This window comes from Rutidosis leptorrhynchoides, chromosome 10 (genome assembly GCF_046630445.1).
Source record: "Rutidosis leptorrhynchoides isolate AG116_Rl617_1_P2 chromosome 10, CSIRO_AGI_Rlap_v1, whole genome shotgun sequence".
Classification (NCBI taxonomy): Eukaryota; Viridiplantae; Streptophyta; class Magnoliopsida; order Asterales; family Asteraceae; genus Rutidosis; species Rutidosis leptorrhynchoides.
The window spans coordinates 5,639,678-5,654,571 of NC_092342.1; the positions used below are offsets into that span (position 1 = coordinate 5,639,678).

Below are 14,894 nucleotides of genomic sequence, written 5' to 3' on the forward strand. Positions count from 1 at the left end.
CCGAATATGAAATTTGAATGAAAATTGTTATTCCGGGGTGAGCGGATATGAATATCGGTGGTTGTAAGTAGGATAATAAAGAACCGTTGAATCAAATTCGAAGAATGTACAGTGTCACTTGTTAATGTGAATTTTAAATATTCCTTGGGTACTACCCACCCGTTAAAATATTTTCATCATTAACAGTTTGTACGAAAGAATTTTTAATTACGATCTTTATGAAAATATACTTGCATATATATTTTCTTCAGATGTAATTATGGATTTAATGAGTCAATAAGATTTTATACTCATTTGATTTATTGTTAGCACTTGATTACATGATCTCTAAAACTTTAGAGATTACATAATTGCCATGTCGGACGAAGGTAAAATGAGATGGAATGATACGTAAAGCGAAGATAATCAATGTAGACCGATGTGTAGAACAAAGTTCATACTTGAAGTACAGATGGTGATATTGAGGCGTGAAATGTTGATATTCGAGGTACAGGTTGTGATGTTGAGAGTTACGGCGCGATTATGGTTTAGGGATAATAAGGGTACTGTCGACGTCGATAATGGTGGCACTGCTTATGCTGCTGGTGCTGCTGCTGGTGTTCGTAACCTTCGCACCAGGTTCTCCAAAGTCGTCTCACGAGCGCATAGTTCGTTAATCTTCTTCTAGTACTACGGAATGGTTGACGGTTGAGATGAGCGGTTGAGAAAAATTTGAATTATAGGATAATATATAATCGTGACAGGATACTCTAAAAATGAGAGGGTAAATGGTTTCTCGGACAGGTTCACCGGTGAGCGTTTCAGGTTCATCGCCAAAAGGACAATTTGGGGGATGGAAAGGATTCTTGATGTGAAATGATTTTCAAATATCGGATGATACTTTAACTATATAAAATATCTATATATATGGTTCTAAAGATTTCGTAGACTACGGAGGAATTTGCGGCATATAATAGGCAAATCTACAGATACGCCAAGATAGGAATTATCAGATACGCTAAGATATGAATTTCGTCTATACACTATCGATGCACTAAATGCAGTGGAACGTGTCTAGACTTAAGAATACTAAGCAGGCAATTCCTAAGGATGATAAGCAAATGATTTCTGACTAAATATGATAAGCAAAACTTTTGACATATAGACACGGTCAGAGTCCAGACTCATTAATGTATTCTAACAACTACTAGTCAGACACACTAATGCAAGACCTGGTTCACTAAGACCAACGCTCTGATACCACCTGTAAAGACCTCGACCTTATCCTCCCGGACGAAGTCTTCAACAGTTGATCCCATCGCGATGATCGACTCCAAGTAATATTCTTTAAATGAGCAAATGCACAGCGGAAGACTTAATTCGTACCTGAGAATAAACATACTTTAAAAAGTCAACATAAAGTTGGTGAGATATATAGGTTTGATGCTAGCAGCGTAATAACTATGGACCACAAGATTTCATATGTAAACATTTTAATAAAAATATTCTAAGTGGTTGAGCACTTGGTAACCATACTTAACATTTAATCACGTCGCATATTCCCTTTACTATGAAATCTTACTACACCGTACCAAGTGTAGTCACAAAACGAAGTACTGTGCAACCGTTGAATACTGGTCGTCCAGTCCGGTTGGGGTTGTCAGGCCCGATAGATCTATCAACAGGATTCGCGTTCACAATACCGCTGTAAATATTAGTTACCAAGCTACAGGGAAGTATGCCAGTGGTACAACTCAACGTAGAATATATTTTTCAGTTACTTGTGTCCATAACGTAAAACATAAAATACATGTATTCTCATCCCGAAATATTTAGAGTTTAAAAGTGGGACTATATACTCACCTAATGTATTTTGTAGTAAAAATACATATAACATCATTAAACAAGTGTAGGGTTGGCCTTGGATTCACGAACCTATATCAAGTATATATATTAACACGTATAGTCATGATCGAATAAATTTATGTATTATTAGTAGTGATATAAATTGTATCCTTTGTTAAAATATTTTATTATTAAAGTAATTTAATAATTTACTATAATATTTATTATTTATGAAAATAATAACTTACATTAGGGTTTCTAAATATATAGTTATATATTAATTGATTTATTTATATTTAATATCATTTTAATAATAAAAATATAGTGATACAAAATATTAATGTTATTGTAAAAAAAAAAAAATTCTATTTGTGATAATACTAATAAGAATGAAAAATATAATGATAATGCTAACAATAATAATAATAATGATAATGATAATAATATTAATGATAATAATAGAAGTTAAATTAAAAGTATATACCCATTTAGGTCTTTTCTAAAAAGAAATGCCCAAGACGGGACTCGAACCCAGGAACTCTCGCTCAATGACCACATGCCTAACCAATGTTCTGTCTGATTCGATTCTTATTCAAATGGATACCTGAAATCTTTTAAATCTATTATTGTGCCCGACATAACCAAGGATCTCGGCCCATTGTTTATCTTGGCCCAACAGCTAATATTATGGCCCAAATGAAAATCGCAACCCAGCATGGAATTCTAGCCAATCAATGGACCCAACCGCAGGTTCTTTAAAAAAAATAATTTTTGCAGCATCTTAGGATCGAACACCCGACCTGTTGTTTGAACCCAACACGTCTAACCACTGCTCCACTGTTTCATTTATGATCTAATTAAGATTTTAATTTTTATTAACTAGATTTCGGTTTCCAACCTCTTCACTAATGCATCATTTTATTCGTCATCATAACATCTTCATTATTATAATCATCTTAACATAACTAACATGATTATTACGTATTGTTTATCACCATGATCCATAAGCCATCATCATCCTTGTCATACATCATCTAAAGATGTTTGATATCATTGTTTGATTTAAATAAACAACACGTCACCCTCCATTATACACCCACTAGGAAAATGACCGACACTTTAGTGAAATGAATAGGCAGTTTACTTACTCCTTGTTGTTATATCTTTTTGACAGCTCACCATATATTATCATTATCCTATATTCTCCTTCGTTCTCATCATCATTTTCCTTGTTCAAAAGAAGTAAATAAAAAAAAAATATACTGCAGTAGCAGTTTCCTGTTGTCGACTATTTTTGTGGTTATTCGATGTCCTCACAGTAGCAGTAGGTGATTTGTTGGTTTGTAATTATAGCAAGATCGAATGGTGATGGACTGCAACAATATTTTAGACGGGTTTTAGCAGAAGTTGTGTAGGTTTACCAAGGAAGAGTTGAGTTCGTGATTTAGGAGTGGTGGTGGAATGTTGACGGTTGTTAGAAGGTGAGGTGGTTTGAAGAGTGTCGGTGGACGGTTATGGTTGTTGAAGTGGCGATGAAAGATGTTAGGGTTCATGATCTTTATGAATATGAGTATAGTAATAGTTAAATCATGGGAATTTGGGTTGGGTTTACGTTCAAGAGAATAGGAACTAGATACAAAAGATCGGAGTATTAGCAAACATTGAAACTTGGCTTGGTTTTGGTGAAGCTCGATGATGAAGGTTGTGGTGATAAGTTTCCGATGAGGAGAGGGAGAAGAACTAAGAGAGAAAGATATAGAGGGAGCGGGGTGGTGCTATGGTGGTGTTTGGGTTGAAACAGTAAATAGAAAACAGAAGCTCACGGCAGAAGCTTGTTTTGAGCAACGGTAGCAGTTACAGTATGTGATGGAACAAGGGGGTGGAAGGTTGGGTTGCTAGTAGTGGTAGTGTTTAAACGAATCACATAGAAAGTAAGGTTAGTGGTTCGGTTTGTTAAATAATAAACAGAAACAGGAATTATTGGTCATCCATGGTGTCTTCGGTGAGTGTCAATGGTGATGAACAAGGTGGCATAGGTGATAGCTGAATAAAGAAGAGATAGAAAAATATATCGCGAGTTTGTAAAAATTGGAAGGGAGAGAAAAGAGAGAGTAGAGTGATGGTATTGATTAAGATCATGGGGATTGAATATCTGTGTTTGATATGGTAGTACGTATATGTGTGTGCAAGAATAAAGTTGATAGTTTGAAAAAAACAACACAACAAATATAGTGGTTCAATCAAATATCAATTAAGCACAGTATAGCCATTGAAATTCTTTTGTGATTGAGATGTTAAACAGGAGATGTTTTAAATTATCATATACCTATATCTACCTAGATTCTAAGTATATGTAAATATATATATATATATATATATATATATATATATATATATATATATATATATATATATATATATATATATATATATATATATATATATATCAAAGAGAAATATAGAGAAGACAAAACACACAAAAAAAAAATCAATCATATTCATAAAGTAACGTGATAGCAATCAAATTAAAATAATATTATGAGAATAATAAACGTGTAATTAGTTAGCCGTCGACATTCACGGGCTAAATTTCGTACTCCGTCGTAAGTCAGTGGCGGATAAAAGTATTAGGAAATATAAAGATTCTCTTATATTATGTTTCTTTTTAACTCGTTTAATAATTCAACAAAAGTGATTTCAGATTCTTATAAATTATATTCCTTTTTAAAGAATACGTGACATCATATTACATAATTTTTAAAATAATAACTATATTAAATTTAATACTTACACATTGACATTTAGTAAAATATATTATCTTTTACTCTTATCGATAAATCTAGAAATCTTATATTAAAGCCAAATATTACATATCTAATACTTTGTTAATTAATAAGTATATATATATATATCGTACATAAATGTTCGTGAATCGTCAGGCATGGTCAAAGGGTAACTAATTGTCCAAATATAGATTTCAATCCTTTCTAGACTCAATATTAGGGTTTTTGCTTATCGTGTCGGATATATATAGAGATTAGGGTTTAAATTTGGTCGGAAATTTCCGGGTCGTTACACATGGCTCACAAAACCTGATATCCACTTTCTTCAAACCCGGAATCTTCCCATTAGAAACTAGCAACTTCATCCCCTTCTCACTCATATGCCCTAATCTTCGGTGCCATAGAGTAAAATCGGCCCCTACATTACTCGTCACATTAACCTCATCATCATCGAACACCTCGACCATGTATAAATTTCCCCTTTTATGTCCCGATGCCACGACTTGACCATCCTTTAGAACACGCCATTTGCGATCACCGAAGGTAATATGATTACCTTCTTCATCCAATTGACCTATAGAGATAAGCTTCCTTTTCAAATTCGGAATATACCTCACATCTTTCAAAGTCCAATTGGAACCATTGGATGTCTTCAATATCACATCTTCAATGCCTCTTATGTCTAAGCGTTTGTCATCCGCCAATCTCATCTTCCCCCGACACGCCTTAAAATTCTTCATCATCTCCTTACTAGGATTAGCATGGAATGATGCACCCGAATCCATGATCCAAGCTTCAACCGAATTTTCAACACACCAAGGCGTCATCCGTATCCTCGGAAGTGAAGTTCACCCTAGCTTTATCCACCTTTGGATTCTTACATTGAGTGCTAAAGTGACCTTTTTGATTGCAATTCCAACAAACCGCAGATTCTCGGTCCTTAGAGTTGAATCTCTTTTTGAATTTCTTACCCTTCTTCGTACCCTTGTCGTTCTTCCTGCCCCTGTCGGTATTTAAGAGCGACCCCGATGATTCCCCGGAATTCATCCTACGAGTTTCTTCCCCTAGAATCAAATCCTTGATCCCCTCAAGCTTGAGCTTAGTGGTTCCTGTGGAACTACTAACTGCAATAACTGTACCCGACCAACTTTCAGGCAAAGACAAAAGCAAAATCAGTGCCTGAAGTTCATCATCAAACACAATCTCCACCGAGGCCAATCTTGTAATGAGATTGTTAAAATCATTGATATGATCTGCAGCACATGCACCTTCTTTCATCTTTTGGTTGAACAATTGACGCATGAGAAAAACCTTATTAGCGGAGTTAGGTTTTTCATACATGTTTGTAAGTGCCTTTAAGCACCCAAACGTAGTCTTCTCGTTAATAACGTTATATGCAACGTTTTTTGCAAGAGACATCCTAACCGCTCCTAAAGCTTGGCGATCTAGGAGATCCCAATCTTCTTGTTTAACGCTATCCGGCTTCTTCTCTTCAAGTGGTAAGTGTAATTTTTTCTGGTACAAATAGTCTTCTATTTGCATCTTCCAAAATCCAAAATCTTTCCCATCGAACCGATCAATCCTAAACTTTCCTTCGTCCGCCATCGTGCCCAATATGAACCTTGTGCTCTAGATACCAGTTGTTAGGAATTTATGGACCCAACAACGATCACCAATCAATAGATTGTGATCCCACAAACGACAAACGGACAAAATAAATGCAAGAAAAGTAAAAGACACAAGAATTTACGTGGTTATATGCAATCAGTATGATTGCTTTAGTCCACGGGCAACTAGAGAGCTTTTTTTTATTGATTTTCGTACACCGGGTTACAGAATACAAAGGGTATATTTATAGTGCTAATCAAAATTAGGAAACAAATCAAATAACTTGCTGGCCACGAACAAAGTCGCGTTTCGCGACACCCCATCGCGTTCCGCGATAAACTGCATCCACACGCGACAACCTTGATCAAAACGCGATAGCCATCGAGTCCTGATTACTGATTGATTTGTCGCGTTCCAGCTCAATGTGTCGCGTTCTAAACTGTCGCATTTCGCGACAAACCATGCCCGAACGCGATCTGGTACCTGTTTCTCTGTTTTGATCTTCTTTGCACATCCAACAAAAAGATGGTTAACTCTATGTTGACAGGAACTTCGTTGTCACTGGTGTTAATGGAAATGTGATGTTTAAAGTGAATCGGATACATTTAAGCTTTTTAAGACGTCGTGTTCTGCTTGATGCTGGCTGCTGGTCTTCCCATCAAAGTAAGGTTAGTTCATACGTCTTGTTTTCTTTCCATCATCTTAGTTTTTTTTTTTTTTTAGCCTTTTTGTTGTTGATTATTAAAACTTAATTATTATATTATGGTTAAGTTCTTAATTTAATTGAATCATATTCAGCAGGTGTGAATTAGTGATCTGTATGTAAATCAAATGATATTCCGTGTTATATTTGTAAATTTTTATAGAACAGAACAAACAAGAACAAGATCTAATCAACAATACCTCTTTCAATATAAATTAAAATTATTTAGATATCTAAATCGAACGAATAACAAATCTTTAAAAGATATAATTTTTAGTGTCGAGCAGTCTTCTTGGATTCAATTCAAGACTTCACTTAACGTGTTCTTGGAAACTATTAACAAAAAAGAGAATTGGGACTTTAAAGTCAAAGGAAATTGGTTTGATAGATCTTGTACTGTATATGCTGGCAGTGGCGGATCGAGGATTTTTTTTCACCGGAATTTTTTTTTAAAACCATAGCAATTTTTCTGAGTAAAATATGGAGGTTTTGGGTAAAAAATTGAAGTTTTTTGCCAAAATTTGAAGATTTGTGGGTAAAATTTGAAGGTTTTGGGGCAAAATTTGAAGAATTTTGGACAAAATTTGAACATTTTGGGGCAATATATATAGGTTTTGGGGCAAAAAAAATCCACCGGGGGGGCAAAGTCGAAAAATCCAAAATTTTTACACTAAAATTTCGAAATCCACCGGGGCGGGCGCCCCCCTCTTACACTCTAAATCCGCCAGTGTATGCTGGTGTGGTGGTAGTACAATCATCGTTGCTCAGGTAATAAACCTTTCATTTGATCAAGTCTAAAACATTTGTTTGAATATATGGATACTGATACTGATTTTTTTTACCCTTGCATCGTAACCTTGGGATCAATAAGTCATTTGAGTTAGGTCTAAAATGGGTCAGAATAAGTCCAAGCTAATATGCCCAAAACTTTTTCCATTGTTTATTAATGATTATTAATTAATTGTAGAAATAAGTACTCCGTAATGCATTAAACATGATCATAATTACAGAGGTCTCATGTTCGAATCTTGTATTGACCAGAGAAAGGTTGAAAAAATTGAGGGAGTAATCTGATGGACTGTGTACAATAGAGTATGATGTTGGATTACTCGCACTCCTGGATAAACCGAAGAAAGGAAACTTTATATCTTATAATTATGAATGGAAAAACGCAGATAAAGAGGAAGCACACTATGGAAAGCATTGCACTTGGAAGAGAGACATTTGTTGTGACGGTGTATCCAAATGTCGATTATGCTTTCATCGTTGCACTTGCGGTAATCCTCCATGAAATTAACCAAGAGATGAATGAGCGAAGCCAGAGTTCGACACAGACGCTGAGGAAGACGTAGTAGAGGGCCTTTAGGGTGCCTTTTACTTTGGCCCATATCAATATTTCATTTATTTCATTATTGTTATGTTATACAGAGCAACTTTTTTTTGTTCTCAACGTGACTAGAGAAATGATTGGTATTTGAGTAATACTCCATTCGTCCCATAAAAATTGTTTTTGTTTGATTTTTAAAGTCTTTATTTTTCTAATTTGACTATAAATAAATTTATTTGTGTTATATAATATTTGATAAAAGTTACACCAATTAAAATACCTCTAAACATAGTTCATCCATATAAATTTCATCAAATGTTTATAGTCTACAAACAAAAATATTTAAAGTCAAACTTGTGAGTAAAAGACCTTTAAAGGTCAATTGTGAGAATCATATTGAGACGAAGGGAGTAGTTGAATTAAAGTTGTTAAATTATATATATTAATCAAAGAATCGTGAAAGTTACTATTCATGTGAAACTTTTTTCCAATTTTGCCACTTTCACACCCGGTCTCTTATTGATTATAGGATATATAATCAACTTTTAAAGATGGGTAGGAAAACTTTAACATATGACGAAAGAATTTGGTCTAACATTTCTAATGAAGCTATTTTAGAAGTTATCAATCGTATAGAGTATTATAGACTGTTAGAGTTTTGACCCATCTGACCCGTTTCATCTTTAGTCAAGTTTGTAAGAGTTGTTCTTTTGATCCGTAGTAATTAAGTAAACGGGTTGAGATTGACACCACTAGATGTAAGTGGTCGGATCTCAAATGGGAACCATATGTTGGCTTAAAATTGACTAAACTTTAAATATATAGATCTTACACAATACAATAGGAACGGCTTTGAATGAATGGCTATGGTTTTGGTTATTCAGTTTGTTTAATTTCTGTCCTCCTATTTATACGCATTTCTGTTCAAAATCACCTCTTTTTATTCTTTGAATTGTGCACCCAAAAAAATGTCCTGAAACTTTTTTTCTGCCAACAAAACTCCATGGAAATAGCCCATTTTTTTCTCCTTTCATTTCACATTTCTTTATAAACCATATAATCCTGTAGGTTTATTATTCTAACATCAATCAATTATTAAAAAAAAACATTGTAAATTAGAAACAAGAAAAATAAAGCAAGATGATGCCCATGCTCCCATTTCAACCACCACCTTCAGTGATGAATGCATATGCAAGAGTTGATAAAGCCACAAGTGAATTCTTAAATTGTCCTGATTGGAGAATTAATATTGGAATTTGTGACACCATCAATTCTAAGCCTTGGTATTGTTTTATTAATTTAATTTAACAACTATATCATCAAATCAATGTTAATCAATGTTAAATATTGGTCTTTTTACTATTTGCAGAGAATTTTTTTTTGTTTTTCGATAGATGTTTTGTGTTAATTTTGAAGGTTTCGTGTATGTTTTTCTTATGATTGTTAAGATTAGATGTGTGTAGGTTGAGTTTTGTAATTATTTAAAAAATATATGTTTCCTTGTAATTTTCTAAAAAAAATAAAAGATTTTGTTTCTTTCTAATTGTGTATGATGATTTCAGGCTTGCAAAAGACTACATTAAAGCTGTGAGAGGAAGATTACATCACAAGAATCCAAATGTACAACTACTTTCTTTAACAGTATGTCATCTCTTATGTATATCATGAAACTTTGGATCTATATATCAAATCATATTTCATCTTACATACTATTGAATCAGATTGCTCATTGTACTATTTTTTTGTAAACTTTCTGAAATGTAGCTTTTGGAAACAATTGTAAAGAACTGTAGCGAACACGTTCATGTCCAAATGGCTGAAAGGAAAATGCTTCATGAAATGATCAAAATTGTTAAGAAAAAGGTTTAAATCCTCTGTTTTTGTTATTATAGTAATAAAATGATATATTTAACGACGGGCTCATGCAAATATGGTTAATGCAGACACATATGCGCGTAAGGGAGAAAATTTTGGTACTTATAGATACTTGGCAAGAAGCGTTTGGTAGTCGAGGAGGAAGAATAACTTCTCAATATCAGCATGCTTATGAAGAACTAAGGGTAAGCAGTTTATGCTCTTAGCTAAACGTTTTTTGTTTGAAAATTCTTCATTTTTAGTCAACTATTAAATCAGTAATTTTCTTTTTTTAGTTAACATATTTTTTTGTTGTACATGTTAATGAAACAGCGGTTTGGGGTACAATTTCCCCACAGGTCACCAAATACAGTCCCCGTCATCACACCTCCGGTTAGCAATGGAGGTGCCGGTTCTTCATCAAGGCACGAATCTACCGAGAACGTTAAGTATGTTGTATAAATTTCAATCTGTTTTACCTATCTGGCCCATTATGTTAACTGTTTATTATAAGAGTACCCATTTCAGTTGTTGGAAATATATGATAACCCGAAGTGATTGATCGGTTCATACATACGATGAATGACTAATTTTAACTAACTTTTGGTCTACTTAGTTTGTCTGCTTTGGAGTCTATGAGGAATGCTTGTGATCTCTTATCTCAAATGTTAGAAGCAGTCGACATAAAAGACCGAAAGGTATTGTAGAGGCCGGGTTCCAAATTTATATATTTTCAATTACGTGTTATTAGGAATATACTAGTTAGTTACGGTGGCAATATGGGCGGGTCGTGTGTGTCTGGCTACTAAGTTTATGTCTGTCCAGGCTGTGAAAGATGAAATTATCGTTGATCTGTATAACCAATGCCGTTCGAACCAGAAGAAAATGGGACAAACACTATCTACAACAAAGTACGTTACTCCTTAATCTTTAATCAACTGGACGTATTTATTGAAAGAAACCAAGTTTAAATTTTGTGCTTGTTGCAGTGATGAGGAGATTCTTCAACAAGGTATTGAATTTAATGATGAAGTGCAATATATAATTGACAAACATGATGCTATTGCCAATGGATCTCCGATTCCTAATAAACCGTCGAGTTTGATGAGTACTATGCAACGTGACAAACATATCGAGAGTAAGGAATTCAGCTCGAAACAAAGTGTTGTAGGCTATTCATCAACAGTTTCTTATTCTTCAAGTAGTGAAATACATGAAGAACCAAGTGACTCTGCTTCGGTTACTAGTAGGTTAGTTCGAAAACCGAACCCCTTTCACTATTTTCTTAATTTAACTTATATCTGACAAACAGGTCAGGTTGGGTCGGTTTTGGTACCGAGTCAAAACGGTTTTGAGTTCAAATGGGTCATGGGTCAAACTGGTCAATTTTTTTAAATCGGTCCAAATGGGTCAGGTCGAAACGGGTCATGGGTGAACGAGTCAGATTTTTTATAATTGTTATTTATGTATTGTATTATTTTAGTTATTATTAAATTATTATTATCAATATTATCATGTACTCCGTATAAGTTTAACTTAGCTCATGTTAGAGATGTGGCAAGAAGATGAATGGGTCAAGCAGGTTGAGTAATGGGTCGAAACGGGTCATATTTAGTATGGGTCGGGAAGGTTGGGCCTTCGTAGTATCTGCCTAGTAGTGAAACTGTAGTCTTTTTTAATTCGTATTTGCAGGAACAAGGAAACACAAACCGTTACATCCGAAAGCATGAACAAAACAAGCTCGGATCCATCTATCGCCATGGCTCTAGTTCCATCGGACCCACTACCTCAAACAAATAAAAAAACAGCCGAAGAAGACATGATTGATTTTTTGAGTCTTGCATTGTTACCAACCGGGCCATCCACATCAACAACCCCGAACCAAACACCACCACAAGCTCCAACCGTTGCAGAAAACCAACCATACGGTCAACAGTCAAACAGCTACGTGGTGCCATGGGCTCAAACTCAACTCCAACCAGAGTACGACCCACAACCACAGGTTCAAACGGTTCAGCAACAAACCAATTACATTCCACCACCATGGGCACCGACTCCCGGCTATTATTGTAACCCGTATGCTTCTAATTACACAACCACGTCATATTACAATAACACTTCTGGAGCTGGAGCAGGCATGAATTCATACTTACCTTCATATAGACTATTTGAAGATCTTAATGTTCTTGGAAACGTGAGGACGAACGCTACACCGGGAACTTCAGGCCCAAGTATGCTTGATGGCAGGAAGTGATCAAATGCCCAAACTTTGGTATAATTTGGTTGATTACTCATTACAATTTACAAATATCTGTTACTCTGTTAGGTTAGGAAATAAGAATATTGGCAATTCTTTTGATTTCGTACCAGTGAATAAACTCTGATGATACTGTAATTGAAATAGTGAATAAACAAGATTTCATCTGTAACTACTTATTGCACGTAGCGAATGAAAGCTTTGATTTTTTTTTACCCAAAATCATTTTAACATTTTACCAGACTCGCCCATTTTGTCATCATTAAAGAACAGCTTGATATCTTCTTCAGTTACTAATCAAAGCGATTCAGAACTTGTAACTAAAAGCCAGATTTTTTACTAAAAGTTTAGATCAAGAAACTCAAACATCCAAAATGTTGAATTTGATCATTCATTAGATTATAAACAAACTCAAAAACTTCACCATAATCACAAGGAACTTATATTTCTTTATATATAAATGCATAGTTTATAAAATTGGGGGAAGGGGCATTTTTACAAATTACAGAGCAAGACTGAAGGGGGAATAGAACACACACTAAACCAAATAAACTTCCCAAAGAGGATGAAATAAATATTTACACCATTTTTATACCTATGTATGTATCAAATATACTTCACGAGCAGCCTTCTCATTTACCCAGGAGGCTTAACGAATGTGTATCTTTCTAACTACCCATGGACCGACCCGTTTTACTTTTTTCTTTCATGGGTCGTACGAAGCATAATGTTTGGATGGTTTATGTTGGTGGCGAGATTTCGTCAGCATAGATGGAAACACACGTATCGGATGCACCGGCTGCTAGTAATATTTGGTACGGGTGGAAGGCTAGACAGCTAACAGATCCTATTTTTTGAGCCATGAATGTTGGAGAGTATCGAATGGTGCCCAGTTGTTCACCTTCAAGATTGAAGACTTTGATGAGTTGTTTGGCTGAACCACTGGCTATAAGTGGTGCGTGCCTGTGAATGGCTAGAGCCGTCAATGAGCAACGATGGGCGTCAATGGTTAAGTATGCATCACTTTGATTTCTGATATCGAGAAATTGGATGTCTCCTGCTTGTGATGCACTCACAATCTGTAACAGAACCCATCATTATCATTATTGTCATATAAAAAAAATTAGTTTAAGATATTATTTTACCGTTGCTGGATCGAGTCCCGGTTGAAATCCGATTCCCACAACCCGTTCTATACCACCAACTTTTTCGACTTTACGAGTGTGCGGTCGAGTAACACAGACAAGCCTGGAACAAGCAAAATGACAATTAAAACCCAGAAATTTATGAGACAATATATCCAACTGATGTTTTTGAGTTAATACCACCAAGGTGTTGTTGTCTTGTAGTTAAAAACAGATTTGTTTGAGGACAAGCAAAAGCCAAGTGTGGGGGAGTTTCATCGTTCCTTATTTGACACGATCATTTATGCTTAAATACGCGAAATTAACCATGTGTGAGTGAAAAAAGTAGATACATTGATATGGTTTTATGTTTTACAGGTAAGAAAGATGTTGGCGCGAAATGTGGTACAAAACAGCGGTTAAAGGCGGATTATGGACAAGATTTAAGAGATTGAAAAGTGACCAGGAAATTAACATTGGCGTAAAATACGCCATTTCGGGCGTAAAATACGCCACAGCTCAGGTCCTTCCAGAGAAAAAGTCACTTTTTGGCGTAAAAATACGCCTGGGCTGAATTTGCACTGGCGTAAAATACGCCTTCACAAAAACGCTGGTGCCGGGAAATTCGAAATTTAGCTTTGTGATCAAGTTATCCAACCCCTATTTAAAGGGAGCACTAGGGTTACGAAACCAACACTTTTTCCATCAGTTTTTGCAGCAGAGATCACTCCCAGAACACATCAAAACACCGTCCAATCATCATTATTCAAGGATTCGAGTTAAGATCAAGGTGTTGTTCATCATGCAATCTTCAAAAATCTCCATGATTGTCATCACCAACATGCTTGACTAGTTTTCTTAACTTTATCCTTTCCATGAACAATTAAAATATGTATGATTTCATTCAAGATTATGTGATTTGTGGTGTTTACTACTTTTGGATTATGATATTGTGAATCAAGTTTGATTGTTGATTAATGCAAGTTCTATGTTTATTATTGCAAGTTAAATTATTGTGATTTAACAGTGTGTTCTTGATCCAACTTAGTGTTAATTAGATTAGGGATAAAGACACCTTATTTTGATTGCATAGTTTAATCCCAAAGTAATAGAAGTAATGAACTCAAGAAATCTTGTCTATGAGATTTGATCAACAATTGATAAGCATAATACTTGTTTGAATGAATACATGTTAGATTGAGATTGTGAAAGAATAAAGGCTTTACTCTCATTGTTTACATCTCAATACTCTCAATTGCACTTTAGTTTAAGTTTTCAGTTTTAATATTAGTTGATAAATCTTAGTAGTTTTTAGTTAAACAACCAAACCAATCTTGAAATTGCTTGCTAGTTAACCATAACTTTCCGTGGAACGAATCCTGCTTACCCTATTTAAAGTAGAGTAATTAGGCTA

At 34.9% G+C, this 14,894-nt stretch overlaps 1 protein-coding gene across 1 annotated transcript; it reads left to right on the forward strand.

Annotated features, from left to right (window-relative positions):
• The first annotated feature begins 9,385 nt into the window (after positions 1–9,385).
• On the forward strand, positions 9,386–12,442 carry LOC139872772 (TOM1-like protein 6). Its single transcript, XM_071860697.1, has 10 exons — positions 9,386–9,528; positions 9,662–9,668; positions 9,761–9,886; positions 10,010–10,108; positions 10,189–10,305; positions 10,433–10,548; positions 10,716–10,797; positions 10,925–11,010; positions 11,089–11,349; positions 11,792–12,442. The coding sequence occupies exons 1-10, from the start codon at positions 9,386–9,388 to the stop codon at positions 12,351–12,353; spliced, it is 1,599 nt and encodes a 532-aa protein (XP_071716798.1). The 3' UTR covers positions 12,354–12,442.
• Positions 12,443–14,894: the final 2,452 nt, after the last annotated feature.